The sequence below is a fragment of the Megascapheus bottae genome, chromosome 33, assembly GCF_031878675.1.
Source record: "Megascapheus bottae isolate mThoBot1 chromosome 33, mThoBot2.hap1, whole genome shotgun sequence".
NCBI lineage: Eukaryota > Metazoa > Chordata > Mammalia > Rodentia > Geomyidae > Megascapheus > Megascapheus bottae.
Genome location: NC_143541.1, coordinates 3288923 through 3315669, shown reverse-complemented (window position 1 = coordinate 3315669; position 26747 = coordinate 3288923). Strand labels below are relative to the sequence as shown.

At 41.9% G+C, this 26747-nt stretch overlaps 1 protein-coding gene across 1 annotated transcript in view; it reads right to left on the bottom strand.

Moving 5' to 3' along the window:
• Nucleotides 1-285: 285 nt before the first annotated feature.
• Nucleotides 286-26747, bottom strand: part of Arl8b (ARF like GTPase 8B) — a 34140-nt gene continuing 7678 nt past the window's right edge. Inside the window, exons 2-7 of the mRNA XM_090323758.1 lie at nucleotides 15246-15326; nucleotides 13465-13538; nucleotides 12292-12385; nucleotides 7614-7681; nucleotides 7130-7200; nucleotides 286-2522 (exon numbers count right to left, since the gene is read on the bottom strand). Of these exons, the coding sequence (XP_090179884.1) occupies nucleotides 2473-2522; nucleotides 7130-7200; nucleotides 7614-7681; nucleotides 12292-12385; nucleotides 13465-13538; nucleotides 15246-15326 (438 nt within the window). The 3' untranslated portion in view covers nucleotides 286-2472. The remainder of the gene's footprint in view (nucleotides 2523-7129; nucleotides 7201-7613; nucleotides 7682-12291; nucleotides 12386-13464; nucleotides 13539-15245; nucleotides 15327-26747) is intronic.

Here is a 26747-nt window from a genome sequence, read left to right as displayed (position 1 = left end):
CCCTGACAGAGCACCGTGCATGCCTAGGTTACTCGGGTCCTCGAGTCCATTCCCAGCACAGCAAAATCACATTGTAATGAGCCCTGCCACATAGAAGAGTCCTATACTGGGGACTACATGTGTGACTCTGTGAAAAAGTGCTTGCCTAGCACTCAGGAGGAAAGACACTGCCTGCTTTCCAAATAATGGAAATAGCAAAGGCTTCCCTAAGTTCACTGCATCGTGAGTTTACAAGTGGCACAACCCTCCTCCGCTCGCAACAAAAAAAAAAAACACAGATTCCGATCTGGGGATAGTTCAAAAGTTTATTTTTATTTTAACTCGCCCGCAGGCCCATCTCTGAACGCCGAGTTGATTTCTTTCTAGCCCATGGTCTATGGACCGACCCCTTCATGGTAGTCTCCTTTCCGCTCCCTTCCAAAAGGTCTGCAACCTTTCAGCATGGTGTACATTTCAAGTTAAAATGGCCAATGCAACCCTCAAAATGCAAGTTTATTGAACAAAGCTAAGAAAAAGCAGTAAACACATGAAAATGCATCCACCAAGATTTAAAAAAAAAAAAAAGTTACGTATTTACAAAGTTGAGTGACGGTTAGGTTTTCACATGCAGAGATTACACAGGAAAATGGTAGTAGCGTTTAGGTGTCTGCAAAAGTTGAAAGCAATGAACAGACACAGGAACGCATGACGGCTTAGCTCCAGGTCAATTCATACACCTGTGTAGTCCCTGCAGTCCCGCCCCAGTGCCAGCCCCTCCTCAGGAGGGCATGCCGCCCCGGACTCTGTCCCCAGTGCCAGCCCCTCCTCAGGAGGGCATGCCGCCCCGGGCTCCGTTCCTGTTCACAGTGACCATCAGTGGTATGCAGTACAGTGGCAAGTTTAGACATCCCTTCCTCTCCAGAGCGGCCCACCCCTCCCGGGTACGTGCCTCAAAGAAGAGAACTTCAAAAGCTCAGGTTCTGCTCCTTAAAAACATGAATGGAAAACAAGTAGTGTGTGCGATACAGTGCAGTGCCCTGTACAGAAAAGCCTTAAGGCCGTGGCAGTCTATGGCATTTACTAAGAAGCACTCACTGTTGACTACACTCTGAGTGTTCAATGTATCTGGAAACACAGTGTGCAGGAAACAAACTCCAGGAGGCACAGGAAATGGTGTCCTATGGGGCTCAAGCCCAACAGTGGCCTACACGAACCCACATGGCTAAGTCCCTTTATGAATATAGAGATCACTGACTGCGAATCGTGTTCTGTACTTTCTATACATTTCTGTATCACGAAGTCAACCATCGAAAGCTTCAGTTCCCCGTTTCTCTGTGTGATTATTAAACAACCAGTAGACATTGTGCATGATTCATCAGATAAAGCAGGCAGGTCTAGAGTTGTCATAATAATCAAGATATCTGATGGCACCAGACAAAAGAGTGCCCAGCCTTACTTGGTAAGAGGAAAATTAAAAATCATTTTTCTTTGTATCTTTTGTGCTGAAAGTCAACTTTATGCTCAATATAAAAAAGTGAACAGTGTCATGCAGCACTGATTGAATGACTGGAGATAGAAAAGGCAAACGTGTGTCTCAACAACGTCTGACATTGTTAACAGGTTTTATTATACTGGCTGGAATGCTTTCAATTCATGAAAGCTTTTGAGAAAGTCATCAATCCCAAGCCCTTAAAAAAGTGTATTCAAAAGGGGGTGAAAAAAAAGTAATGATCTGGACATATATAAAACAGCATGCATGCTTTCCTTCCTCCTCCTCCCCAGCTGCTATTTGGTGATGAAGTATTCTCAGAAAACAGAGTGTGTGTATAATAAAACCATCAAGTAGCGTATAATAAAACCATCAGGTAGCAGCTCTCCGGTGACAGAGCCAACATCATCTACCTGGTGCCTCTGCTCATTCTCTGCAGACCAGCTCTTAAATTTCTACGGAGTAATTATATATGTCACATGCATTTGCGAGATAAGTAAACATTATGTTCGTATTACCTCAAATGAGTCAGGCTTCAAGGTTTTCTAAATACTGTGTATGGCACTAGAAATTTCATGCTGTATCAAGTCAGTATCTGTATTAAGCTATTGGACTCTATAATGAAATATTATAGATAGACGTTTACTGAAAACCAATATAAAAATCTGGCCCAGAAAGACCATAATGGAAATACGCAATTTTCTTGATTTAAGATGATCGAAAGTTTTTGTTGTTTTTTTTTTTAAAGGAAAGGTTTGGCATGGAGAATTCTCCACACTGGGCCAAGTATGTATGAGAAGCTGTGTGTCTGTTGACTTTATCATGACAACTCTAGCCGATTCGTTATGAAGGGTAGGGAGACACATGTTCAGCAGTGCACATGAGAAATAAACTCTGCAATTTCTTGGGTTTAGGAAGGACCAGATTCTGGGAAGTACTTCAGAGGAACGGACAGTAATTGTAGGATTAGAGCCAAGATGGACTGGAAGACTTCATGAGATGTTTCAGCTTCTTCTAGATTTTGAATGTTGAATAAGCCACTGAAGTGTGATATCTAAAGATGGGGGAAAAAAAGTGTTAAGACACTAAAAGTGAAACTATATAATCAAATAAGCACAATACTTAAAACATAGCTAATTCAAGGTACATGCTGGGTCTTCCCTTCTTTACAGCATCTGTACTCCATTACCTGAGCTCCAGGAGAATAATGTAATAAATAACTACACTAAACACATTTCTGATTTTAAAAAGTAAACTGTGTCTAGGCAGCTGGTGCATTTGTATCCACTGCTTCTTAGAAGAGTAGGCATTGCACAGAAACTGCCAGGAATGTGAAGAGAAGGGCAAATACTTGGCCCCTGAAGAACTTTTAAGTATAACAGAAGAAACCAAGAGTTGGAGAAGTCAACTGCACAAAATGCCAGGCAAAGGAAACTGCAACAGCAAATAAGAATCAAAAATCTACCAGGATAGAACTGTGCTACAGGTGGTAAAATGTGGCTAAACCACGGGCAGGAGTTGTTACTCACTGTGTCTCAGCATCAGGAGTCTGTGGCCTTGCTCTTTTAATATCTGGGCTGAACAGGCCTTCCCTGACCCTGAGGCTTTCCTGTGTCCTTCGAAGAATGTCTCAAGGCAGCAGAGCCGTAACTAGTATATGTCATTACCATGCATCACTGTAACCACCAAAAGGCTCCACCTCCAATTAACCAGCAAAATGCTGAACAGTAAGTATGGATCAAGTAGTAGAGTACCTTCCATAAGCAAGAAAGTGGAGCTAGAGCACAAGCCTCTGAGGACAAGACCCAGTGCTAGTGTACGTGTGCGTTTACACATATGTGGACATGTACACATGCATGCACACGCACACACAGTCCTGAATTCAAAACCACTAAACCAGAGAGAGCCAGATCACTGCATTTGTCCTTCTTAGATGATAACAAGGTAAGATTTTGCTTTCAAGCTGATGGGAAGCTACTGGAGAACTGTAAACAAGAAGCTGGGTTACTGTATGTTAGTAAACCAGGAATGCCTCAGGAGACACAAAGAGCAAGTCTGTATAGGGAGATCGGCCAGCACACAAACTATTACAACTTAACAGAAAAGGGATGACATGCTGAAGCAAGCTAGGCAACAAACAATGGAAAGGAGTAAACTGAGGGACGAGATTAAGGTTCAGGGACTAGCCACACAGGGTGGTACACACCTGTAATTCTAGCACTCAGGGGCTCAGGAGATAAGACAACCATGAGTATGAGGCTAACACAGAATACAGAGCAAGACTCTGTATTTAAAATAAAAATTTTAAAGTGTAGAACTACCAGACTTGGTAAACCACTGTACGTAGTAAGTTGAGTATTCGAGTCACGGAAGTGCAAATGGCTCGAAGTGGCTGAAGGGAAACAACTGTAAGAACTCGGCTGTCAGCACACCAGGTTTCAAGACAGGGGGGACCACACACAGAAGTGTCTGGATCAACAGATATGAGGAAGAGATGGAGACTGGCACAAGAACCTCATATGATGATGCCAGGTAAAGCTCTAATGGCTGAGAACAGCCGGGAAAAGCATAGGGAGAAGGCAGCTGAGTTCATAAAAAAGCATGAGAGGATCACGTAGAATTAGCACTCTATACTCCTAGCCAGAATGGTAATCACAGACTTAACCTCCCACTTTCCCAGCTCATACATATGAGAGAGAACTACATGGAGGCCACATCCTCGTCAAGAGATCAGAGGACGCTTTACTGGGTTAGAGCTGAAACCGGTCCTCTGTACCTCTACTACAGCAGTGTGTAGTCAAGAAGAGGGGAAAGGTAAAATGGAAACAAATTGACCAACTTTAACATTTAAGAAATTCTTTTAAAAAAAACCTCCCCAGACACTGGACAGAAGATAATGTCCCAAAGACAGCTGAATCCTCAACACCAAATAAAAACACAGATGAGAAATAAGAAAACAGTTGCAAACAAAAAAAAAAAGTCATCTCCCAGGTTAGTGGCACAGTAGCAGTGAGTATTTTTGTCTATATGATTTATAGACATGGAGCTGAGGTACTTCTGGAAGTGTAACATGAAATATCCAGCTCCAAATACTTCAGAGACAGTAAATGAAAATTTGGAGCCAAAACATGTCATAAAAGCTGAAGTTAAAAGCTGGGTGCAGGGACTCACGCGTGTAATCCTGAGGATTGTGGTTCAGAGCCAGCTAGGGCACTAAATTACTAAATTCCGTGAGACTCTTATCTCCAATTAACCACCAAAAAACTGGAAGTGGCGCTGTGGCTCAAAGTGGTAGAGCCTTGAGTTGAAGGGCTCAGGGACAGCTTCCAGGCCCAGAATTCAAGCCTCACAACGGACAAAAAACTAAAAAGCTGAAGTCATCGAGGCACTGGTAGCCCACTCTAATCCTAGCTACTCAAGAGGCTGAGGTAATAGATAGCATAAGGCCCTGAGTTCAAGCCCTAGTGAGCACATATACACACATGCAAGATGAAGCATAACCATTAATAAGTTGAGATTCCTTGCTACTATAATAATCAGCCATTCTGATCTACAAACAATTGACTTTGAATCAAATCTCTTTGAGTAAATCTATTTCCTCAGCCCTGATAGTATTTCAAGTGAACTAAGACTTCTAAAATTACAAACCTGACCCAGAGCAAAGTATAGCTCAGTGTCAGGTGGCAAAGAGGCTCTCAACACCTCTGTTGTACCTCTTACATGGAAGACTCTAGAAAGCCTGTTGTGGTTGTTTGCGAGGAGGGCAGGGTTCCTAGGGTGGGAGGTCAGGGAAGCATCCAATTAAGTCTGTGAGAATGTAAGACAAAAGATATTCTCTTCAAAAGCTTTTGATTGCCTGTAATCCTAGCTCATAAGAGGCGGAGATCTGAGGATCTCAGTTCAAAGCCAGCCCCAACACGAAAGTCTGTGAGACTCTTATCTCCAGTTAGCCACCAGAAAACCAGACGAGACACCGTGGCTCAAAGTGGTAGCCTTGGGGGGAAGAGCTCAGGGACTGCACCCCGGCCCAAGTTCAAGCTCCAGGACCAAAAACAAAACAAAAAACTTTTTCCTGTCTTAGGAATACTAGAGAATGCAGAAGGCAAAACAGTCTGACAGAGAAACCCAGTATACTAAAAACCGAGTTCCTGTGGAAGTAGGCTCCTATCTCTTGCTACCACACGACTGCATGTAGTTAACTGTCTGCAGTGGGTCCTGTAAGGATGCACTGCATGCACTATGGGTAATCTCGACCCCTGAGGTGCCAGCAACCCCTCCTCATTGTGAGGGAGAAATGGCTCCAGACATAAGCATGTGTCCCCTGGGGGGAATGGCTCACTGAAATACTGAGAAGGAAACGCTCCCATGGGAGTGCATCTTCAAATTTAACAAGAATTTGTCCCGTTAGCACATAACAAAAAAATGTTTAAAGAAGTCCAATTAACCATAAATGCTTTCTAGAGTCTGTTCTCCAACAAGTCATTTATTCTCTCCATTCAACAGAAGAAAATGTGTGTCCAAAAGTAGAGTTACAAGAAGAGGGTTGACACTGCTTTTAGGTGAGCTCTATGAGCTCACTAAAACATGCTTAGAGGAAGTCCTGAGACTAGTGGTGACCCAAGGCAGACATGAACAAGAAGTGACATGCTGAAAGAAGGCTGAAAGTGTTATCCAAGATTAGTTTTAGTCTAACAAGGTTAGAGAAAAGTAACAGAAAAACAGAAACATTTCCTGCTCCCCACACAGGAAATGTGAGTTACACTCCAGAATCTTTTCATAATATTAGCTGGTACTATTCATTGCATTTATTCTATTACACTTTTACTTATTAAATAATCCTTCAGTAAATTAGTTAAGCCATTAAATACATGTACTAGATAGACTGAATAACTGATATCCCCCCCAAAAAACCATGTCCTCTGAGACCTAGGAATGGGCCTTTATTGGAAAGAGGGTATCTGCAGTAGTAACTGGTTAAGATGAAATTATACTGGATTAGGATGGGCCCTAATCCAATTTTGCTTGAGTAAGATAGGGAACTAAGAAGAAGAAAGCGCCACTGAGGCAAAGTGGACTAGGAATGCAAGGTTGGCTGGCCTTCAATACAGGCTAGGAGGCGGCAGAGCTGAGTCATGACCCTGGTAACAGCATCGTGTCAATTCTCCCCTCTATCAGGACAAGTTTCTATTGTTTTAAACCATGTGGTACTTTGTCAGGGCAGTTTCAAGAAATTAACAATGAAATTAAATAGATACTGGGTTTGGTTTTTTTTTGGGGGGGAGGCTTATACCTAGTGTTAATATAATGCAGTAATTCTCCACCTCAATTGTTAAAGTGCCTTGAAAATAATTTCTGTAAGATCTAATTTCAAAAAATATCACTTTGATTCAAAAGCACAGCTTGATACAAAAATTATTACAATAAATTGGCTTTATACATGTTGAACCTCATGGCTTTATGGCATTTATTTCCTTAAGTGGTATAAAGAAGACTTTAGCTGTTGTATTTTTTGCCAAAGTTTTAATGTCAATGATTTTTCCTAAGACAAAAGCAATAGTATTGCCTAGAGAAAATTATTTGAAGGGAAACAGAAAGAATAAAGAGTAGAAAACATTACATTTCTTAGAATGATACTCATTCCTTCTGAAAATCATTTCTTACCTATATTATCCTTTTCTTTGCAAGAAATTGAATAGCAGCAAATTTCTCTATCCTGAATAGCAGACAGATTCCTGTAAAAAGCAGAATTATTTAAGTCTGTGTTTAAAATAGATGCTATATTCAACATCCTCTATCCATTCACTTCTTTTCATTACTACGCCAAAGAAATTATTCTGCTACTACTAAAATCTTAGGAATGAGCTGGGAATGTGGCTTAGTGGCCTAGCATGCATGAAGCTCTGGCTTCAATTCCTCTGTGGCCCTGGGGCTCAAGTGGTAGAATGCTAGTCTAAGCCAAAGAAGCTTAGGGACAGTGCCCACGCCCTGAGTTCAAACCATCATCATCATCATTATCTTAGGACCTCATTTCCGTGGTAGGCCATGTTTTAACTGAAGTTTTTTTAACCTAAATCTGTATGGCCTATAAAACAGTATCACGTAAAAGCCAATCTTCAAAACGGCGCTACTCCTTCTGAGGACATACATTTTCTCGATGAGCTGTTTCTCATCCAAGGCGTTGGGAAGATCTCGCTTGTTTCCAAGTACTAGTACCTTCAAAAAGAAAGATACAACAACAAACTTTATGAACAAAAGCAACACTGAAGTATAACATGAAAACGAGTTTTATGTGAACACAAGCCTGAATCTTAAAAATGTCTTGTTTTGTGCTTGTTTGTTTTGGGGGGACGGTCATGGGACTTGAACTCTGGGCCTAGGCATTGTCTCTGAGCTCTTCAGCTCAAGGCTACTGCCCTATCCCTTGAGCCACAGCGCCACTTCCGATTTTCTGGTCGTTAACCAGAGGTAAGAGTCTCATGGACTTTTTAGTGCCTGGACTGGCTCTGAACCTCGATCCTCAGATTTCAGCCTCCTGAGTAGCTAGGATTACATGCGTGAGTCACCATGCCCGGTTTTAAAACATATTTTATGTTTGTTATATCACATAATTATTTACACTGGCATTCATCTATACCCTACCACAAAGATGCCAACTTTAATTTTAGAGATTCTTTAAGTCTGAAGGTAAGGTTGTAAATCAGTGATAGAGAGCCATATCAAGGCCCTAGGCCCCAAAACTTACAAAAATTAATAAAATCTCTTTTACATTCTGCTTCTTAATACATCAAAACCAATATGCAAATACAACTGAACAACCAGTGGTGGAGAAAACAGTGTAACTAACAACTAATTATGAACATGTAACTAAGTTCTAAAACATTCAAGAGCCAGGGACAGGAATGTGGCTCAGTGATAAGAATGTGTGTTTATTCAAGGACATACTAAATCCACTAGCACAACGATGTTCATCGCAGCACTATTTACCACAGCAAAGATATGGAACCAGCCCAGATGTCCCTCAGTTGATGAATGGATCAACAAGATGTGTTATTTATTTATACACGATGGAATTCTATGCTGCTGTCAGAAAGAACGACATCGCCCCATTTGTAAGGAAATGGAAAGACTTAGAAAAAAAATCATATTAAGTGAAGTAAGGCAGACCCAAAGGAACATAGGCTCAATAGTTTCCCTCATTTGTCATAATCAGTAGAAACCTTGGGCTCTACTAGCAAAGATTTACAATAGGGCAAAACCTAGATATATAAGGCCACATAATATGATGCTAAATGAAAGGACCTCCAGGATCTAGAAACAAAAGCCATATAATGAGTGATTGTTGTCCTTAATGTACTGTTATCTCTCATCCCTTTTACTGCCCCTTGGTTATCTCATATTGTTACAGTATTTCACCTTGTTATCTGATATGTTGTATATATGCCTACTTGGTTATTTGAAGTCGAATAGGGAAGGGAGAAAAACAAGATTAGGGGTGAGGGTGGGGGGAGGGAAACGGGGACCAAGACATGAGAAAGAGTATCCATGTATGTGAAGTAACGCACCTTCTATCTGGTGAATATAATGTAACCCTTCTATTAATTACAATAAAAATATATTTTTAAAAGATCATGAATATTAAAAAAAGAATGTGTGTTTATTGTGCCAAAGGCCTGGATTTTAATCTCCAATACATATGTACATACATACATGTGTGTATGCATATGCATGTGCACATATATACATGTATATGTGTGTATATGTATGTACACACATACCTAGTCAGACAGGCATGGTGGTACAGGTCTGTAATTCCAGAGAAAGTTAGGCAGGAGGATACAGTGTTTAGGGCATCCTCAGACACATAGAAGGGTCTCTTCAATAATATTTGGGGTCCCACAGAGTATCATGTTGTCACTGTTGTGAAGAGTACCCTGTGCAGTCCAGTCTAGCCCTGAACTCTCATCCTACTTCCTCAGCCTCCCTGGAGTTAGAATTATAAGGTGGCATCCAGCCTTAGAATTTCACTTACAAGTACTCCAAGATAATGGTTAAATGTGAATCTGATGGCAAATAAAGTAGTCATATACTCTGAATACGATCATCTGATGAATTAATCATTCTATTTTTCAAGACATGAAACATATCCAGAGAAGAAGTACATACAATTACTGGACAGTACACACACTCAAAGTCAGATTTTTTTTTTTTTTCCAGTACTGAAGTCAAAGCCTGGTGCTTGCTAGACAGGCATTCTACTACTTACACCATTTCCAAGTCCCTTTTCATGTTTTCATTGTGAGACAGAGCTTCACTTTATACCTAGATTACCCTGGGCTATGATATGATTCTATTTGTGTTTTCCTTTGTTGCAGGAATAACAGGTACAAATCAGCACACTCAGCTAGTGGGTGAAATGGGAGGGTCAACCGTTTATGCCCAGGCTCGTCCTTTAACCATGATCCCTGGCCAACACCTGAATTCAAAACAACAAATAATGCTGGTGAGGATGTGGGAAAAGGTGCTAGGAAGGTAAACTAGTACAACCACTTTGGACAGCAATCTGGAGGTCCTCAAAAACCTAAGCACGGGCTGAGAATATGGCTTAGTGGTAGGCCTAGCATGAAGCCCTAGGTTCGATTCCTCAGGACACATAAACAGAAAAAGCCAGAAGTGGCACTGTGGCTCAAGTGATGAGAGTGCTAGCCTTGAGCAAATAGAAACTCAAGGACAGTGCCCAGGCCCTAAGCTGAAGCCTCAGGACTGGCAAAAATAAACAAACACAATACTTCCCTATAACCCAGCCATACCACTCCTGGGTATCTACTGTGACTATCACAAGCCAGGATACCATAAAGACACCTGCACACCCATGTTCATTACTGCACAATTCAAGAAACAGCCTATAACCTATGAGTGGATCCCACAACTGTGGTACCTATACAAAGTGGAATTTTACACAGCTATTGGAAAGAATAAAATAATATCGTTTGCAAAGAAATGGATGGGGACCTAAAACAAAATCATCTTAAGTTAGGTAAGTGAAGCTCAGAGACCAATGGCCCATGTCTTCTTTCATATGTGGAATGTAGGTCTAAAATACACCAGGGCATGATAAATTATACAGGACTCTAGCATTCACACACAGTGAGACCAATGTGGGATACTTAGGCGAGGAACACAAAGGAACAGTGCCTCTGTGCCTCTAAACATATAAAATAACATTTATCAATACGAACTCCAAGTAATAAAAACAAGAGTACTATACTCAAACCACAAATGGTTTCTCTGCTCTGGGCAGTGCGGCCTCTAGTGTCCCAGGTGCAGCATGGCAGGCACACTGCCACCCTTCCCTCTGGCTCTACACGGAGCCTGGTGTGCTGGCTTCTCACCATGGAAGGGTGAGAGTTCCTGCAAAGGAACCTCTCCTGCCCACCACCATTTCCTTCACAGTCAGTCCCCTAGCGCCTGCAGATCTCACTTCACTACCACCTCAAACTACAGCACAGCTTCCCTCTGACGGCTTTTTTTTGGTGGTACAGAAGCTTGAACTCAGGGCCCAGAGCTCATCATTCCCCAACCCTTTCATGTACCATGTTCACAGTGACTGTCAGAACCTCATCGTTCCAGCGTTTGAGGCGACCTCGCCCACAAGCTCTGTGAAACACTGCATAGCAATGCACCCAGCACTGAGAGGTGCCCCTGCCACACTGCAGTTATATGGATGCCAGATTAAGACATGTATAAACAGCCCAAGATCTAGCAGATGGCAGGTACTCACTGACCACGAACCTTCCTGACTTTTAAGGAAAGAGGACCTCTTCCTAACTTCAAGTATTAACACACAATCTGATGGAATCACAAGCTGTGCATCCAGGAATGAAACAGCAAGTCAAAAATAGATCGAGCCAGGTGCAGATGGCTCTTACCTATAATCCTAGCCACTCAGGAGGCTGAGATCTGAAGATCATAGTTCAAAGCCAGCCCAGGCGCCACAGTCCAGGAGATTTTTTTTTTTGCCAGTCCTGGGCTTGAGCTCAGGGCCTGAGCACTGTCTTTGGGTTTTCTCAAGGCTAGAGCTCTACCACTTGAGCCTTAGCGCCACTTCCAGCTTTTTTTTTTTTTCTATGTATGTGGTACCGAGGAATCGAACCCGGGTCTTCATGCATGCTAGGCAAGCACTTTAACCACTAGGCCAAACTCCCGGCCCATCCAGGAGACTTTTATCTCCAATTAAGCACCAGAAAACCAGAAGTGGCACTGTGACAGAAAAGCGGTAGAGCACTAGCCCTGAGCTGAAGAGCTCAAGGACAGTGCTCAGGGCTAGTTCAAGCCCCACAACTGACCCCCCGAAAAATGTTTTTCAATAAAACGGTAGAGCATCTGCCTAACCAATGCAAAACCCCATACCACCAAAAAGAAAAAGAATTACAACTGTACCAAACATGCAGACTTTCTTCTCATCATACCCTAAAGTTTAATAATTACATGTAGCACCTGTGTTTGATTAGGTATTTTTTAAATAATCTAGAGGTGACTCTGAAGTATACAATAGAATGAGTGCAGGGTCTCTAAATATTCCATACATGCCATATTATAGAAAGGAACTGAGATAGTAGCACATTCCTAAAACCCTGACTACAGTAGACAACCTCAAACTAGAGGCCAGCTTAGCTACATAGTGAGACACAGTTTCAGAAACCAAATTTGCGAATCTTCAGGTTTTTCTATCTTTGGGGTTCTATGGCCAACCTCTATGGATAAGACAGTGAGGGGTGACCATTAGCCTAATTACAAATGTAAAGTAACCAAGAATCAATACTCACCGGAATTCCCTGTAACTGAGGTTTATCTAGGAGATTGTGCAGCTCATTTCGAGAGGCCTCTATCTTGTCACGATCTGCCGCATCGATCATGTAACTAAGAAGACAACAGAGTGATCTCAATATGCCTTCTCCATGTATCCACATGACAAAATTAGATACTTTCAACTTTATTTAAATTTACATTATCAAAGTTGCTTTAAGTTTGGCAAGGATTGTAATATAAAAAGACAATGAAGGGAAAACAGAAAGAGAAATACATCTTGTTCTCCACGCAGGAAATTTAAGTCCTACATAAAAAAAAAAAAACCTCCCCTTGGGTATCTCATATTGTAACAGTATCTCACTTTGTTATCTTATATATTGAATTTATTTGTATTTGGTTATTTGAAATTTGATAGGGAAGGGGGGAAAACCAAGACGGGAGGGGAGGTGGGGGGGGCAGGGTAATGGGTACCAAGACATGTGAAAGGGTATCAATGTATGTGAATTAATGCACCTTCTATCTGGCAAATATCATGTAACCCTTTTACTAATTACAATAAAAAATTAAAAAAAAAAAAACCTCAACATGTATACTCTCAGCTGTCTGGACAAATGCAAAACTCTTATTCTAGAACTAATAGTTTCCTGTAATTTCTCTTTAAACCTCATGTTAAAAAAGCATACTGAGAAACTGGGGGAGTGGAGGGCTATGGCGCTTGTCCTTGCTAGCACCAGTTTAATCCACAGCACCACTTCCTGTGCTCTGGTGGTTAATTGCAGGTATGAGTCTCAGCGACATTCCTACCCAGGCTGGGATTCAAACTGCAACCGGTGGGCCGGGAGTTTGGCCTATTAGAAGAGTGCTTGCCTAGCATGCACAAAGACCTGGGTTCAATTCCTCAGTACCACATACATAGAAAAAAGCCAGAAGTGGTGCTAAGGCTAAGGTGGTACAGCTCTAGCCTTGAGAAAGTCCAAGGACAGTGCCCAGGCCCTGAGTTCAAGGCCCAGGACTGGGGGGAGACCTGCAATCCTCAAGTCTCAGCCTCTTGAGTAGCTAGGATTACAGGCACGAGCCATCAGAACCAAGCAGTGAAAGACTTTGACTGTCTGAGATGCAGGTTGAGCCTTCAGAAGTATTCAGTTTTTTTTTCACGGAAGCCTGAACTGACATGAAGAAGAAGGCCTTACACAATGGCATTGACCCCTCTGCAGTACCGCTCCCACATGCTCCGGAACCGGGGCTGTCCTCCTATGTCCCAGATCTGCAAACCAAGACAAGACAGGTGTTAGTAACAATAACCCAAATTAGTCACTGAGTGGGGGACTATCAGAAGAACTCACAGTGCCAGAGTCATCTGAGCTTAAATAAACCCTTAATACTTAAATTCTTTCTCTCTTTTCTTGGCCAGTCCAAGGGCTTGGACTCAGAGCACTGTCCTTAGGCTTTCTCAGAGCTAACGCTCTACCACTTGAGCCACAGCACCACTTCTGGCCTTTTCTGGATATGTGGAACCAAGGAATCGAACCCAGGGCTTTGTGTATGCAAGGCAGGCACTTTACCACTAAGCCACACTCCAGGCCCTTAAAATATAAATTCTTGATGGCTTATACTCATCCCCATTGCCCATTAATCAACACACCTCATACTGAAGACACAGCTCTTAGGATAACAACTGTGTGATCTACAGAACCATTCACCATCCATACTTGAATGTGCCTGCTCTGTGGAGCAACATGCTACTACACAAAGGGCTACAGAAAACAGGGGGGAGGAAAATGGGGACAAAAACATGAGAAGGGGTATAATGTGTGAGAAGTAATGCACCTACTATCTGGAAAATATAAATGTAACCCCTCTATACATTACAATTAAAAATTAAAAAAAGAAAACTTAAATCACAGTATTCATTTTCAAGGCTTCCAATTTAGGCATTGTTACTGTAAAATATACAGAAACATACATACAACTAAATTAGGAGCTTCCTCAGAAAAGCCACAGAGAGAATTCAGTGAACAGATTTTGTGAACCATAAGAATTAGAGGAGGAGGGGCTGGGAGCATAGCCTAGTAGAGTGTTCGCCTAGCATGCACGAAACCCTGGGTTCCATTCCTTGGTACCACATACACAGAAAAAGCCTGAAGTGGTGCTGTGACTCAAGTGGCAGAATGCTAGCCTTGAGCAAAAAGTGTCCAAGGACAGTGCCCACGCCCAGAGTTTAAGCCTCAGGACTGGCCAAAAAGAACAAACAAACAAAAAAGGAATTAGAAGAGGAAATGGTCATTATGATTCAAACTGTAAAAAAGCAAACTTCAAAGTAATAAACCACAGAATAATGCTGAAATACTGTCCCTAGTAAACAGTTCAACAGTCCAGGAGTTAAACCTGATAAAAATCATTATTTTTAAAAAAAAAAAGTCTTTAAACTTCCAACATCATAAATAATTATCTTCCAGTATAAAACCTTGTTTGCAGGGCACCAGTAGCTCACGCCTGTAATCCTAGCTCTTCAGGAGGCTGAGATCTGAGGATCACTGTTCAAAGCCACCTAGGCACAAAAGTCCGTAAGATTCTTATTTCCAATTAACCACCAGAAAACTTGAAGTGGCGCTGCGGCTCCAGTGGTAGAGCACTAGCTTTGAGCTGAAGGGCTCTGAACAGCGCCCAGGCCCAGAGTTCAAGTCCCACAAATGACCAAAAAAACAAACAAAAAAAAAAAACCACACACAATACGTTATTTATCTAATGTCATAAACCTAAACACTGAAAATTGGATTTCTATTTTCTTACATCTCAAATTTACTTATGCTTAATTGGTACTTACTAGTTAAACCCTTACACATTTTGAGCTATTAGACAATAGACATACTGAATGAACACTTCTCAAGTGAAGCTACACTTTGAGTGTAATGCCCATTCATCACTTAAGAACCACTCTCACACAGAAACAACAGAGAAGGTGCTCACATACCTTTATTGTGACATTTCCTTTGGTGACTTTCCTCATGTTGAAGCCCACTGTGGGTATCATATCTTCACTAAATTGACCGGACTAAACAAATAAAAAATGTAACAAGTGAGATTTGCCAATATGAATAGTCCTAACACCATCTAACTTTGTAGCACACCTTAACATCACTGGTGTGTTTAGAATCACTCCAGTAAGCAACTTTGCAGTTACTTTATGTAATCAATTGGTTCTCTTTCCTTCAAACCTCATTGTCTTAAGATTAGTATTCAACATTTCACCATAGAAGCCAGGAGCTGGTGCATACCTGTTTAACACTAGCTACTCAGCTGAAATCTGAGTATCCTGATTCAAAGCCAGTCCCAGACTGAGCGGTAATGTCCCTAAGACTCTTATCTCCACTTAACCACCAGAAAACAGGAAGTAGTGCTGTGCCTCAAGTGGTAGAGCACTAGTCTTGAATTGAAGAGCTCAGGAACAGTGCCCAAGCCCAGAGTTCAAGCCCCATGACTGACCAAAAAAAAAACCCGAAAGAACTGCAGGCATTTACCCAAGGACACACTAAAGTTAGCAGCATTACCACGTACACTGCAACATTATTTACGACAGCTAAGATATGGAACCAACCCAGATGCCTCTCAGTAGATGAATAGATCAAGACAAAGTGAGATATGGTGCCAGGAGCATAGCCTAGTGGTAGAGTGCTCGCCTAGCATGTGTGAAGCCTTGGGTTTGATTCCCCAGTACTGCATACACAGAAAAGGCCAGCTCTGTGGCTCAAGTGGCAGAGCACTAGCCTTGGGTAAAAAGTTGCCAAGGACAGGGCCATGGCCAAGTTCAAGCTCCAGGATTGGCAAAGAAAAAAATAGAAAGAGAGAGAGAAAGAGAGAGAGGGAGGGAGGGAGGGAGGGAGGGAGGGAGGGGGAGGGGGAGGGGGAGAGAGAGAGAGAGAGAGAGAGAGAGAGAGAGAGAGAGAGAGAGAGAGAGAGAGAGAGAGAGTCAGAGAGTCAAGAGATGGGGGAAATGAATGGAAACATTGGAAAAAAATTATATTAAGTGGCCAGGCGGGGTGGCTCATGCCAGTAATCCTAGCTACCCAGGAGGCTGAGATCTGAGGATCTCGGTTCAAAGCCAGTCCAAGGCACTACAAAGCAGTGAGATTCTTATCTCCAACTAATCACTCACTAGAAAAGGGGAATGGGGTTGTGGCTCAAGGGATGGGGCGGTAGTCTTGAGCTGAAAAGCCCAGGGACGGCACCCAGGCCCAGAGTTCAAGCCCCATGACCTACAAAAATGTTACTAAATTCTTTAATTAAAAAATAATTGAAAATTATATTAAGTGAAGCAAGCCAGACCCAAAGAAATACAGCCTGCATAGTTTCCCTCATCAGTAATAACTAGACTATGTCTGATAGTCTATGTCTGTATTAGCAAAGGATGAGAGCAGCTCAACAGCTAGGCACATGTGACCATATAAAATGAAGCTTATCAAAATGAACTCCAAGAAACGGAAACAAGAGGATTTTATAATTTACTGTTTGTAGTTCTTTTTCCTTCTTTTTTTTTACTGCTACATTTTATTCCCAGTAGTCGGTTTTTTATTTCTATACCCTTTATCTTGAAATAAATTTATCTGATTTACCTAAGGGGAAATCACAGAAACTGAAACAAAGGCTGAACCCAAGCAACAGGGATACTAGACACAATTCTGGAAATGAACTTTACAACTTTGGGGGAAAAGGAGAGGGGGGAGAAAATGAGGGACAGGCTAACACTGTTCAAAAAGAAACACTCACTACATGACATATGTAACGTATGAGGGGTTACCTCAGTACATCAGTTTTTACGATTCAAAAACAAAAAGAAACACAGAAAAAGAAAGGGAGGGAACTGTCCACCAAGACAAAACCTTCAGCAAAACATACCCACACCCCTGTTATTTCTGCATCATTTTGAGATGTGTCTACATTTTAATTCCATCTTGGAAAATCCAGTTTAGGTAAAAATCTTAAGTTTCAAAAATTCTTCCTTATCACAAAGCAGTTTTTCTTTATCCTCACGTTACTAGCCGAATAACCAACAGCCAAACTGCAGCCAAAGCAGAACTTTTAAGCAATCCACTTTGATGGAAAAAAAAGTTTCTTTCTCAAGGCTATTGTGAATAATGTTCCTAATGAACATTATGTAAAAGTTTCACATGATATTTCCATTCCTATTGACTATATAGAGATACATAGAGATATAGATATAGATCTAGAATCTGAACAACCAGGCAACATTGTAAGTCTCGGTCTCACCCGCTGAGGAATTAACAGATGAGTCCAAAGTAACTGCACCACCTTGTACTCCCCATGATACTGTAAGAAAGCTCCAACTGGGCTGGGAGTTTGGCCTAGTGGTTAAAGTGCTTGCCTAGCATGCACAAAGACCCAGGTTCAATTCCTTGGTACCACATACATACAAAAAAGCCAGAAGTGGTGCTGAGGCTCAAGTGATAGAGCGCTAGCCTTGAGAAAGTCCAAGGACAGTGCTCAGGCCCTGAGCTCAAGCCCAGGACTGGCAAAAAAAAAAAAAGAAAGCTCCAACTTCTCTTCCTTACTAATACTTGGTATTATCGACTTTACTTTGTTTTTTGTTTGTTTTTGGCATGTGGGGCTTGAACTCCAGTCCTGGGTACTGTCACTCAAAGCTAGTGCTTTACCGCTTAGAGTCATCACTTCCAGTTTTCTGGTGGTTAACTGGAGATCAGGGTCTCACAGATTTCCTACCCAGGCAGATTTCAGACTTTTTTTTTTTTTTTTTTTTTTTTTGCCAGTCCTGGGCTTGAGCTCAGGGCCTGAGCACTGTCCCTGGACTTTCTCAAGGCTAGCACTCTACCACTTGAGCCTCAGCACCACTTCCGGCTTTTTTGTATGTATGTGGTACCAAGGAATCGAACCCGGGTCTTCGTACATGCTAGGCAAGCACTTTAACCACTAGGCCAAACTCCCAGCCCAGATTTCAGACTTTTAAGGAGATATTATTACAGAAATGAGTCACTGACACCTAAAAACAATTAGTCTTGACAATGGAATGGGAAACATTTCTATTACTACATATGAGACCAACTTCTGAAGAGAGTGAGGCCTAAGTAAGATAACACTGCCATTAATTCAAATAATGGACCAATCATATGATGAAGTTGCTAGAAGAAGTAGCTGAACTTTTCAGGTGATGAGCTTCTTCTTAAGCTTGAACAGAAAGCTTCCTAAAAGTCAATACATTTATAGGACACGATTTGATGTGGTTTTTTTTTTTCAGCAATTGTAGCAACAAACTAAGCTACTTTACCCATACTTCTACTTCTAAGAATTTATTTTGACGCTGTCATGAAGCTAACTTGGAAAACATGTTCATGTTTAGAAAATACTACGAATTGCATGCTATTTTACTTACCAAATAGAACAAATATATCACCAAGCACTGTCTTAAGCTAGTAAACATTAAACAGCATTAAGTTTGTTGTTGTTCAAGGCAGTAGTGGGGTTTGTACTTAGGTACTTGTATCTGCAGGTGATCTGCCACTGAACCATGCTCCCAGCCCATTTTTAAGCCTCCCTACATAGCCCAAGCTGGCCTCAAACTATCAATCCCATCTTAGCTTCCTCGGTGCTAGAATTTTATATGTGTATTACTAGGTCTAGCTAATCAGTATTAACTATTTAATTACTACCACAACACTCTAAAATGAGCTTTACCCTTATTTTTCAGATGAGAAAAACAAAGGCAAAGACAAATTAACTCATGAGTTCAAAGTCACATTATTCTTAAGATCTAATCCCCAAAGTGTCAAAACAATGACTTGGGGAGAAGGTTCCAGAAGTAAACGCTTTGCTTCCATGGCTGTCTTCTGAAAGAGTTTAAGCGCATACACTGACCAACACTTCGAAACACAGAAATGACTCCACCGGGAATTGGCTGCCACACTGTGATGGTACCCAGGTACCAGCTGCAAGTCACGTGACCAGCTTTGAAACTAAGTTTCAGGGGTATCTCCAAACCTATTTCCCACTCTTAATATTGATGGCTTTGTTTTATTCCTAGACTTGGCATTTAAAATACTGAGTATGTACAACAGTAGAAAAACTGGCTGTCTTTCTCCCAGATTTATTAGTGTACTAACAGACCATGTTTCAAAAACTTATACTCTACCAGTAGCACTTATTTAAGCTTACTACTAGAGAATTCAGAAACGAGGCTATTTTTATTCAGAAAAGGGTACAGGATTTAAAGGACATAAACTATGGGAAAAAGTTAACACAGGAAGGTCCAGTGTCTGAGCATAGCTATTAAGATGAGGTGAGAAGCACCTATTCCCTGCAAATAGTTCAGTGTGCCAAACACTACAATGCTTTTGACTGCTCATAAATTGTGATGGCTGCTACATCTGAAAAGAAGTTTAGCTGTGGCTGCCCCAACCATCTGCAATAACCATCTAACAAGACACAGTAAACTTGATGACACAGTGAAAAAGTGCCTTCTCTGATAAACAACTCAGTTCTTGAATAAAAATGTTTTATTCGGCCGGGAGCGTAGCCTAGTGGTAGAGTGCTCGCCTAGCATGCATGAAGCTCTGGGTTTGATTCCTTGATACCATATGCTCAGAAAAAAAAAAAAATTTTAAAAGCCAGAAGTGGTCCTGTGGCTCAAGCGGAAGAGTGCTAGCCTTGAGCAAAAAGCATCCAAAGACAGTGCCCTGGCTGAGTTCAAGCCCCATGACTGGGAAAAAAAAAATGTTTTATTCAACTTTTTTTTTTTAGTTGAAGATTATAGCTCACACTTATAATCTTACCTACTCAGGAGATCTGAGGATCACAATTCAAAGCTAGCCTGGGAAAAGAAAGTCTGTAAGACTCTTCTCCAATAAACTTCCAAAAAGAAGTCAGAAGTGGAGCTGTGCCTCAAATGGTACAGCAAGATAATCTTGACCAGAAAAGCTCAGGGACAGTGTCCAGGAAGGCCCAGGACCAGCATCCAAAAAAAAAAAAAAAAAAAAGCCTAGTTAATAATAGCTGTTTTGTAAATATAGAATGAAATAAGGAACACCACAAATGTGTGATATTAAATTTCTCCTCTTGAACAACAAAAAAAAATGATTTCTTTAATTATCAAAACTCATACACTTAGCCGGCGTGGTGGCTCACTCAGCTACTCAGAAGGCTGGGATCTGAGGACCACAGTTCAAAGTCAGCCTGCGCACTAAAGTCCATGAGACTCTGATCTCCAATTAACCACTAGAAAACCAGAAATGGCGCTGTGACTCAAGGGGTAGGGTGATAGCCTTGAGCTGAATGAAGAGCTCAAGGACAGCCCAGGCCCAGAGGTCAAACCCCAAGACCCACCAAAAAAAAAAAAAATTCATACACTTAACAAGTGAGATGATCCTACCAAATAAATATGCAAGTTAGATATTTTTCCTTCCAATCTTAAGTTCAAACAGGAATCATTATTATTACCAATACTCATTTTTCAATTGTATTGCATTATTATGTTTTTATCATTTCCCTAATAAGTGTAATTACCGGTCAAAGCTCTCTAACTCAATTTACATTAGGAAGAGAAAGAACATACAGAACATCAGGGCTACAGGCATATTTAGCAGTAGAACACTAGTCTACTGTGAGACACAGCAAAAGCGGGGGGGCCACTACAAAGCAATGAGACTCCAATTAATCACCAGAAAAAGGGAAGTAGGGCTATGGCTCAAGGGTAGGGCAGTAGCCATGAGCTGTAGAGTTCAGGGACAAGTCCAGGCCCTGGGGTAGGGCAGTAGCCTTGAGATGAAGAGTTCAGAGACAGCGCCTAGGCCCAGAGTTCAAGTCTCACAACTTGAGGGAGGGAGGGGAAAAAAGAAATGAATACAAAAATACTGTTTGGTAACTGTGCAACCCAAAACAAGGAAGGTGACTGAGTGGTTCAGAAAAGCTACTCTGAAGCCCTTAACCACAATTTAATACCTGTAGGACTATGCTAGATAATGGTGATGATACTGCACTGCATATTTCAAACATGTAGAAGAAAAGGATCTGGAATGATAGGGGTGGAGGTGGAGGCATTCCTTAGCAGTAGAGCAAGGGCCTCATATGTCAGCTATCTCTGGGTTCCATTCCCAACACTGGAACTTAAATAATTGATCAATTAGAGGAAGTGGCTATATTTAATCTGATTACCACATTACACAACAGAGTGTACTGAAACATTTTGTTGTATGTGCAAGAATTAAAAAAAAAAAATTTACAATATACCTGGACACCAGTGGCTCACATCTATAAACCTACTCAGGAGGCTGAGATCTGACTCTCATGGTTTGAAGCCAGCCTGGGAAAGAAAGTTCGTGAGACTGTCATCCCCAGTTAACCACCAAAAAGCTAGAACTGGTGCAGTGGCTAAAGTGGTAGCTTTGGACAAAAAAAGCTCAGGTTCAGGACAGCACTCAGGCCCTGAGTTCAAGCCCCAGTACCAGCACTAAATAATCTGCAATCTGCCAAATAGAGTAATTTCTGTAGAATATCTATTGTACAGCTTGATAATAAATCACAATATCTAAGTTTCAGAGCCAGCTATGTCACACTAACTCATACACAACTACAGAGCCACTTACAAGCCAGTCACTCTAAGTAAAAAGGTCCTGGTCTCTCCTTCCTCTGTTCCCTGGAAGACTTGCTGCTCTTCCCACACTCTCAAAGCCACCAGATGAGAGCTTCTGCCTCCAAAACAGCAGGCCATTAATAAAAACCGTCTGCGACACACCCAAACCCACGCTCAAAGGGCCAGTATTTGGCTCTTAGGTACTGTATGTTTCCTCATAAACCTCTTGAACATGGCTCCCTGGGCTGGCAGCAGAGTTCTTGGTATACTTCTGGGCTAGGAACTCGTGAAACCCAAGTGGTAAGGAAGAAAGACTCAACTTTTAGAGTTAAAACTGCAAAGGATGCTTTGTATTGCCTATTCTCATGCCTCTATTAAGCATAAGAACTTTTTTTTTTTGTCAGTCCTGGGCCTTGAACTCAGGGTCTGAGCACTGTCCTTGGACTTTCTCAAGGCTAGAGCTCTACCACTTGAGCCTCAGCACCACTTCTGGCTTTTTTCTACGTACCAAGGAATAGAACCCGGGTCTTCGTGCATGCTATGCAAAGCACTCTACCACTAGGCCAAACTCCCAGCCCAAGTTTAAGGAAACGTTTGAAGCAATCAAGTTTGCCTTGAGGGACAGTAGATGAAAAGTCTATTTCTCAAGTAAACTATTATGAAATTGACATATAAAGTGATAACCTCCAACACCCCAAACAGCGGGGCCCTAGAGATCCTAAATTCTACTTGTATAAAAACATAGTGGCTCACGCCTGTAATCCTAGCTAATCAGGAGGCTGAGATCTGAGGATCACCGTTCAAAGCCAGCCCAGGCACTATATGGGCAGTGCATAGCCATGAAAGACTCTTCTCTTATCTCCAGTTAATCACTAGAAAACAGGAAATGGGGCTGTGGTTCAGGGGGTAGGATGGTATCCTTGAGAAGAACTCAGGGACAAGGCCCAGGGTCAGGGGCAGGGTTGTAGCCTTGAGCTGAAGAGCTCAGAATCAGCACCCAGGCCTATGACCGACCCCCCTCCAAAAGAAAATTAAAACCAAGTGGAAGACATTTTCTCAGGCATTAGATATTAGATAAAATTTCTCTAAATAGCAACTTTTTATAAAATATAATGGCGGGCCGGGAGTTTGGCCTAGTGGTATATATATACACACACACACACACACATATATATATACACACACACACATATATACACACACACATATAAAATGGCATACACGTGCTCTCCACTAGCTAATTAAATATCTGGTAGTCATTCCAATTCTTGAAACAACTAATTGATTCTCGTTGCTTGCTAATACCAGCGAGCTACTTGCAGCGACCTCCTTTAGAAGGCAGCTCTTGGGGATTACCCTGCTCTGCAAACCACTCTCAACTCTCCTGCCTGCTAACCTCCATTCCTGAAGCACATCCACCACGAACATCTCTAATGACTATTTCCTGTGCTCACTACACCTTCCTTTACTAGCACTCTAATAATGGCAGCTCTGATCCATATCCAGAAAACAACTTCCTTTTCTGATTTCACTCCCCAGTGAACAACCCTACTTATTGAGCCAGCAAGCAAGAATTGCCAGTTTCCACTTCAATTGTGTTCAGAGGCACTGAGGAAGCAGGGGCTCCCAGCACTACAGGGCTCTAGGAAATGCAGTCCTTTGTCAATCACTGCAATGATGAGCATGTCCCATCCACTGTGCACCTCAGGGTATCCCTGTCTAACCACACTATTAATAACCCTTTCATTCACATCTAAGCAGTCAGGAAACCAGCTCCAACATTCACTAAAGAGAGACTCATGGGGCCGGGAGCATGGCCTAGTGCTAGAGTGCTTGCCTAGCATACATGAAGCCCTGGGTTCAATTCCTCAGTACCACATATACAGAAAAAGCCAGAAGTGGTGCTGTGGCTCAAGTGGTAGAGCACTAGCCTTGGAAAAGAAGCTCAGGAACAGTGCTCAGACCTTGATCAAGCTCCAGCACTAGCCAAAAATAAATAAATAAATCAAATGTTTTTAAGTACTCCTTTTAGAAATTGCCCACACATCCTCAGAATGAGGACCACATACTAATTGTGCACAGAGAGCCCACAGGCACAAACTGCTTTGCTTTCCTGCTTTCGGGATGGTACAACTGCAGAAATGGGATCAGCTCCCAATCCCCAGGCCCCACATGCTCTGCCCACTAAGGATGCTTGCTGCTCTGTTCCGTTTCTTTGAAGGAATGTACACAGGAACTTCTCCAAGCTGCGAAAAAAATCTAGGTGTTGTGACAAGCACTTTGTAAATAGTCTACTTCTAGGGAAATAAACTTCACTGCTTATTGAAACCGCAACACCCATTAGTGGCTATTTAGGCCTTTAATCAAACAAGAGCATCAAAGGAATAGGCAATCCTCCCCATTTGATTTTTAGAACTCTGCAGGGCTTGTTTTTTCCACTTTCCTTCTTTCTTTCTCTTTCATTTATGTCACTAAGGTTTAAAGGCAAAGCCTCCAGCTTGCAACCCTCCATAACCTGAGTCCCTCTCTTCCCTCCTCGGTCTGCTTTAAAAGAAAGAAAGAAGCTGAGCACAGTGGCTCCGGCAACACAGTAAAGATCGTGAAACTCTTATCTCCAGTTAATCACGAGAAAATGGGAAGTGAGGCTGAGGCTCTAGGGGTAGGGCGGTAGCCTTGAGCTGAAGAGCTCAAGGACAGTGTCCAGGCTGAGTTCAAACCCCATGACCAACAAAGAAGGGAGGGAGGGAAAAAAAAGAAGGGATGAGAAGGGCATGAGAAGGGGATGGAGAGACAACAGGCCAGAACTACCGGCTCACACTTGTTATCCTAAATACTCTGAAGGAGGTTTCAGACCAAGAGACCAAGCCTGGCAAAATTGTTCAAGTCCCCATCTCAATCTATTTAAATTTTTAAAAGTTGGGCACAGTAGCACATGTTTTTTCAGCAGAGCTACACAGGCCAGCCTGGACATAAATGTAAGACCCAATGAAAAAAACAACTATGGTAAAAAGGGCTCAGGGTATAGTTCAAATAGTAGAACCCCAGCCTACCAAAGCACAAGGTCCTGAGTTCAAATCCCATGATCACCTGAAAAAGAAAACTGTTCCTTTCAAGACTTCAGGAAGCAAACCATGGCAAATAAGAGACATGAAAACCTACATTTTTACCTGTAATTCTTTTTCCTTCTTTTTTGGGGGCGGAAGAGGGTGGTAGGCCATGGGGCTTGAACTCTGGGCCTGGGCCTTGTTCCTGAGCATTTCAGCTCAAGGCTACCTGTGAGCCACAGCCCCACTTTCCATCTACTAGTGATTAATGGAGATAAGACTCTTAAGTCTTTAGTGCCCGGGCTGGCTTTGAACCATGATCCTCAGCTTCTTTTTGCCATCTTCTATGTATTTCTTTTTGCATCAGTATCTCTTCCATTCATAGTACATGGATTTAGCACTGTGTATTCATTCACTATAAACTATTTAGTAATAGTGCATGCTTTAAAATATTAACACTACTCACATAAAAATGTGCAAAATAAATGTTTCTAATTCCCTTAAAATAGTGGAAACTACGAGGCAGCACACTTTTTACTATACATGTACACATTAGCATAGAGAGTCTGTGTCTGCCCATGGGCCTGGGCAGGACTGGGTATGGCTGCACAAACCGCCCTAGAGGAAGACTCATTCTCTCCACCCCACTCCCCTACTCCTTCGTTTTCCTTTCAGAGACAAGGTCTGGCAAGACCCCAGACGAGCCTTGAACTTGCTCCCCTCCTACCTGAGCTTCACGGCCACTGGGGTCACAGGCATGCGCCACACCTGTGCATTCTTCCAGCGGCTCCTCCTTTTCACTCTCTCTCTGCTTGTCCCTGAAGAAACCTAAACGCTTTCCAAGCTTCTCGGTCAGCATTATCTGCACTGCTCCATGGAGAAGCTCAGCTCTTAGGTGAAATCCTGAGTCACTATACACTGCTCAGGTTACAAACTGCAATGCGTTCTCACTTCTAACAACATCATTTATTCAGTGACTGCCTACAACCCCACACACTACCATTCAGAGCAACGCTCACGGCAAGAAATTCAAAGGGAGGCAAAAAGCTAGAGTGACACACGATCTACACCAAGATACACTACTAACTGGACACATGGCTCAAATGATAGAACACCAAGCATGAGCAAGAAAATCGAGTGACATATGGAGGCCCCAAATTCAGTTCCTTTTACTGGTATATACATATGTATGTGTACACACACACACATACACATACACACACACACACACAAACTGTGTTCAAAAACAAAAGTAAGTTCAAGTCAAGCATAGTGGTGCAATCTCACAACCCCAACATGAGGAAGGAAGGTGGAAGCAGGAAGATCATGAGTTCAAAGCCAGTTGGGGCTACATAGTATAATCCTGTCCCAAAAAAGAAAAAAAAACATGTATCAACAACAATACTAATGCACAGCGTTATTAAGTGGGTGCCCATCATTGGTTTAAAGTAATGAAAATTAATAAAAGTTATAATGGCAGCATGTTATTCACATTTCTGGCCTCATCTTAACAGAAAAGAAAATGTGAGGTCACAGTAACAAGGATATAAACACAGCTGTGTAGTGACAAAATTGTGATGTCAAGTCTCAACTTCAAAAACCCTAAGGGTTATTTATGGGGGAAGAATAAAGATATTATTAGGATATTAAAAGACAACAAAATACAAGCTCCGTGGTGAACTGAGAGATGCTAAATAGATGAGTCTGTCCGGTTTCTACTTTGTATGAAAACACAGCACAATCACAACCTTATTCACCAGGCCCCAACTAGTAGCTACAACCAAAGTTAGCAACAGGGAACAGTAATGTGGCTCAGTGGTAGAGTGCTTGCCTT